Source organism: Glycine max, chromosome 1 (assembly GCF_000004515.6).
Source record: "Glycine max cultivar Williams 82 chromosome 1, Glycine_max_v4.0, whole genome shotgun sequence".
In the NCBI taxonomy this organism is placed as follows: Eukaryota; Viridiplantae; Streptophyta; class Magnoliopsida; order Fabales; family Fabaceae; genus Glycine; species Glycine max.
Genome location: NC_016088.4, coordinates 1,609,372 through 1,615,255, shown reverse-complemented (window position 1 = coordinate 1,615,255; position 5,884 = coordinate 1,609,372). Strand labels below are relative to the sequence as shown.

General features: G+C 30.9%; 1 protein-coding gene across 1 annotated transcript; it reads right to left on the bottom strand.

Moving 5' to 3' along the window:
* Positions 1-722: 722 nt before the first annotated feature.
* On the bottom strand, positions 723-3,777 carry LOC100782353 (uncharacterized membrane protein At4g09580). The gene is made up of 4 exons (XM_003516979.4): positions 3,403-3,777; positions 1,870-2,140; positions 1,622-1,792; positions 723-1,171 (listed from the first exon to the last, which is right to left on the bottom strand). The coding sequence occupies exons 1-4, from the start codon at positions 3,612-3,614 to the stop codon at positions 1,046-1,048; spliced, it is 780 nt and encodes a 259-aa protein (XP_003517027.2). The 5' UTR covers positions 3,615-3,777; the 3' UTR covers positions 723-1,045.
* Positions 3,778-5,884: the final 2,107 nt, after the last annotated feature.

Genomic DNA, 5,884 nt, shown 5'->3' with positions numbered 1-5,884 from the left:
CAAGATATGGAAAATTAAATTTTATAACATTTTTTTACACAATAATCTTTCAATTTCTCTTTCTATACTTTTTTTATAAATTCTAATCAATATAATCTCAATTAATATATTAAATTAAAAAATAAGATGAATAATAAAATATAAAAAAGGAAATATATTATGGAGATCATTTAAAAACTTTCGTGAGTCCCTTAGTTGAAGAAAAAACTTAATTGAATTGCTCGAAATTAGAAAGGTGGTATAACATCACAAAATAAATAAATAAAACATGAAATATATAGTGTAACAACTCCCATGCTCTTAATTGAATTGCTTCATTAAATATGTATGAGAACCATTTCACATGACAGCCAAATCAACCCACTACAACTCTAATGGTGCCCCAACTCAGAAGTGGTCCTTAGTTGTAAAAACTACTTAAGCAACTCGCATGCTTACTTAATTTTCCTCGTATACTTAGCTGGGACGGTAGGTTCCATATCCCACCTGCCACCATTGCACATGGTGCACTGATGATTCTATGTTTTTTTTTTATCCGCAAACGTCAGTTCTTAGTTTTTATAAGTGAAAGGAATTCAAATCCACGATTTTTTTTTTTTTTCAATCATTAAATCGTCCTTATAACTCCTATGGGCGTAATATTATAAAAGGAAACACAGAAAGTGGAAAAGTAACTGTGTAACCAAAGTTACCAAATGATAGGAGAGATCAGGGAAAACATCTTTTGTGCATGTAAAAAACATGACAAAGCAACTACCATTGAATAAGTAAATGCTTTACACAAATCAACTCATAAACAATGTACATAACTAATTCAGCCAAACGTCGTTACTTGCCACTGGCAGAGATCCGACCAATCATATGCTTGTCTTGAACTACTGCAGCATTTTGCAATAAATCTAATAGCAAAGAATCACAATGCAATTGTTCTTTTTCTTCCTTTTTTTCTTTTTGTTTTGGAGATCTGTACAAATACTGAGCTGATATTAGTTGTCAGGAGAACAAGGGCTTCCTTCATTCACAAAGATTCTTGGCTTCTGAAATGCTATGATTCGTTCTTGCTCATTAGTGTGGGTGTGACTGAAACTACACCAATGAGAAACAAAGTAGCAATTGAGTTGAAATCATAGAGATCACCCACGGATTGTAACTCTCCAAGAGCCAACCCAGCCTGCATAACAAAACCAGCCAGAAACTCAAATACAATCACAGTAACAGTTGAAATAAAAATGTGTATGATTCATTAGGATAATAGGACCCTTTTCAAAAGGGAAAAGGCAGAGGAAATTATCCAACATGCGGAGTATTTACAGAAAGCTATAGCAGAAACTAGAGTGTGAACTTCATTTCAGTTTCCAATTGAGAGCATTAATCTGCTGTTAGCACAACAACTCAATTTGCAAAAACTGAAGTGCAAAAAAAATAATAAAAACGAGTTAGCTATTTGTACAACAATCTGTATATCATTTTTTTTTCTATCTCTCTCTATCACTATCACATCATTAATTAGTAATTAAATTTTACACTTTTCTCTCTCCTCTCTCTTTTTCTCCCATTATTGTAAAATTTGTTTTACAAATATAATTTCTAAATAAGATTTGTTTTTTCCATAGCTACATACCTTGACTGTGACATAGGCAGCAGGTATCAGCCCAATAACAGTTGCCAAGAAGAAAATATGATAAGGCACATCCACAATTGGAGAAGCAAAATTAATAAATGTGTTGGGCAGGGTCGGAGTCAGTCTTAGAAAAAGCATGTAGTTCAACAAACCCTTTCTTCTTTTAGCTACCTGGAGGATAAAACTAGAAATTTAATTCCATGCTTAGATTAAATCAAATCCATTGTAATGGGAAGTTAAAAACAAACCTGGGTTTGGAAGAATTTCAACTTTTCAGGCCAGAGAGAGGACAGAATAGGTCGTCCAATAAGTTTAGACAGGAAATAGCATGAAGAAGCTCCTGCAGTGGCAGTGAAAACAACCAGAGCCACACCTTTAAAGACTCCAAAGAGTGCTCCAGCAAGCAATGACATGAACACAGTCCCTGGAATCATGAAAGTCTGCATGAAAATATATACCACGCAGTACCCCACCAAGACTTGTGCAGTGTAGTCACTTGTATAGCTCTCAAGGTTATCCCTACAGAAGTAAATGAAAGATAGATAAAGCATTGCACAATTTATGTTGTCATTTGTCAACTTCCCAGATCAACTACATTCCCATTTCTACATAAGCACAAACATTTGAAACTTGAAAGGAAAAAACAAGGCAGGAGAAATTATATCCACATTCCACACATTGAAATGAAAAGCAAAGTCATGGTAGATTCCATCATTTAAACCTGCTCCCACTGTAGATCAAATGATTGAGAAAACATATATAGGTTTGTTAAATCTGGTCGAAATTTAAAAGGCTGAGTCATATAGTCTCTTTTATTCTCCATTTAACCACCCCATGATGAGTAGCATTTATTTGAAGCAAAACACATGACTTGTGTAGTGTGTATTATTACCCAATAGGAAGCAAGTCAAACACAACAAAAGGGTGACACTGAAACAGTTCACAAGGCTCCCATATGGTGGAGTTGGGGAGAGTAGATGGCTCCAAGTCACAAGGCATAAACCATACCTTTGCACCAAGGCTCATACTCCCAAGTCAAACACAATGGAACCGTAAAAATACATATCGCTTGATCTCAGTCACAGCCGCACAAAGAGTCGGTTGGGGTTGCAACTTGCAACTATTATTTTATTTATTAAAGATGGAAACAAGTTTTCAAAAAAAATAAAAAATGAAAACAAGTTAGAACCTAGGACTAACTGTAAACTATACAAGTTGTCATTAATGGAACCCTATCAAAATAGCACGTGAGCCATCAACCAATAAACACTTGCAAGTTGCAAGTAAAAGATGCCAGCTTGTTGACTCAAAGCAAAATCCTCAATTAATTATTACTAACAGATTAGCACCTATGAATAATAACAAACCCAATTTTCTCATACTCATTCCAAGCTGCTGGATCCCCCCGAAACTCAAATACCCTTTCCAGATCTGCTTTTCCAAGCGATAAAAAGAGAAAAGGAAGACCCAAATTAAAATTGCCAAATCCTATTTACAAAGAACCCTTATGTACCAGATTCCCAAAATCACGATCTTGTGCAATCACCATGATTTGACAGAACCACGGTTCAAAGTCAGATCTTTTCAACCGAATAAAACCCAAATTGTCAATTAGAACATTCATTTAAACATCAATCACATTTAAAACGAAATAATCATCGTGAAAAGTTGGTGGGTATCACCCCAAAACGCGATAACGAGGCCAAGGTTGTTTTTTTTTTTCTTTCAAATTCACGTATAATAATATAACAAAATAGGGGGAATGTTGGTTGGAACATTACCGTAGGAGTTGAAGGTCTTGGAGGGTACGAGGGAGTTTGAGGAAGCTGTAATCGGAATCGGGCATGGTGAGGTAGACGCCGAGAAGGCCCACCGCGAAAACCAGCGCCACCGTTGAAGCCACCGTGGTTTCCCAAAAGCTCAACGGAAACTTGGACGTGGATGCCACAGGTTGTTGCTCCACCACCACCGTGTTTACACCCTCGTTCTCCATGTATTTGCCTCCTCTTTTCTCCAGGGACAAGCCTCTTTCCTTCTCTTCTTCTCTTCTCTGCCTTACCTTCAGGAGAGAGAGAGACAAGAGTTTTTACAGAGACAAAGAATATTGGTGGTTGGAGGAGTATATGTATCAAAGGAACCAATCAACTAACTCATCTTTTTTTATTCTTAAATTTCATAAACATATAACAAAAATCAAAACAGATTTTTTAAAAAAAAAAAATCAGATCCCACACAATTTAGTATTTTTTTCTCTCTTTCTTTTCAAAATAATAAATTATTATTAAATTTTGAGTGGAAATACTCATTGAATTTAATTTTCCTTCATCGGTGTAAAAAATTATACTTTATTAGCCAATTATAAAAATTTACTTGCAAATTATGTGGAACCCAATTTTATTGTCACTAATGGAACCCTATTGAAATAAAAGAAAGATTTTTTATCTCCCACGTAATTATGGATTATATATATAAAAATTAACACACTTATCTTATCATATATATATATATATATATATATATATATATATATATATATATATATATATATATATATATATATAATCCATAATTAAATAATAATATAAAGAATAATTTCAAAATTTGAAATTCTTAACATTCTTTTATTAATCTTTTTACATTTTTTTGTTAATCATACTTTACTTTCTTCATATAGTAAATATTAGTAGTAGGTTTTATATTTTCAAAATATTAAAGGCGTTTTTAAATTTTTATTTGAAATATTGTTAATTTAGTCTTTTTTTAATTAGGTTCAGTTATCTTAAAATGTATGAAAATATAAGAATAAATACGCATTAAATATAATTATTATTTTAATATTTTTTTAAACAAATAAAAGTTAAGAAAATATATAACAAAATAAGATTATTTAATGTTAAAACTATTTATTTTTTATAAATATTTCATAATTTTTTACTTTATTTAAGAAAGGTTTTGGATAAGGGTGAAGCTTAAAAAAAGGTCTTTCATTATTTTGAAATAACAAATAGGGTAATTCTTTAGGCGACGTATCTTTTGGACCAAAAGCTATAGTATTGAATTCATTAATTGATATGTGTGACTTGTAAGTTTGAGAAAAAAAAAATAAGGAAAGAAAACACTAATAAATAATAATAGAGATTTATATTGTGCAGGTGAATGGCGTGGGCGTGGGCGTGGGCGTGGGTTCCATAAAACGACCCCACATGGCCGCGTTTTATTTATGGTTTTATTGTTTATGCGATGGGAGTGTTGTGTTGATTTAATTTGTGCGGTGAAAGTGCCACGCAATAATAAGAATGTGGGGAGTGTGAAGATGAAGAATAAATATCTATGAAGGTGTGATTCCGTAACAAAATAATTTTTAAAAAATAAAAAATATAAATTTAGTTTTTGAATATATAAAAATATGATAAATTAATATTATTGTTAAATTTTAAATCATTTTATCATGAAATTATAATATTTAAGAATTAATTTGATAATAAATTATAATTTTGAATGTAAATTTTAGTAATTAATTCATTATTAAATTATTTATATAATTATTATTATTTTCATTTTTTATATATTTAAAATTTAAAATTTTTATTTTTCAGAACTAATTTATCCTAAATAAACAAAAGGCGTGGTATCGTAGAGGAAGTTAATTATTGAAGAGGTCCAATGCGGCATAATTAACGTCAAACGTGCTTTTCGGGGTTCTTCACGCAACAGCTCACACCTCTTGCCCCCCATAATAAACCCTCCCTTCATCTTGTCTCTTTGCTCAAACGTTTTCTAATTTTTATTTTTAAATTTTTTTGTTGTCGTAACACTCTTTCTTTTGTTTTATTTATTGTGGTCGAAGTTTTATATGTTCCAAAGCATATTCACTTTTGAGATTTAGAATATCCCATGTATGGTGTTTATTATAAAAAAATACAATAAAACATTATGTAAAAAATGGTATTTTTAGTTATTTTATATTTTCCTCTCATTAAATATTATTATCATATTGGCAAATATTAATAAGGAGTTCCTATTATGTCTAGAGTATAATTCATTGATTTTTGAAATTATATTTTGGTATAACTTCTTTTAGAAAATATAATTATTTATTTCATGAGTTTTATTTTGATGCAATGTTAGTTAAAAAAAAAATTAGATTGTCAATTAATTAAAAAATACTTTACATGTAGTTTTTAAAATGGTTATTATAAAATTTAGTAATTTTTAATTATATGATAATCTGTAAGTGGATAACAATATAAAAAGTTTACTCTA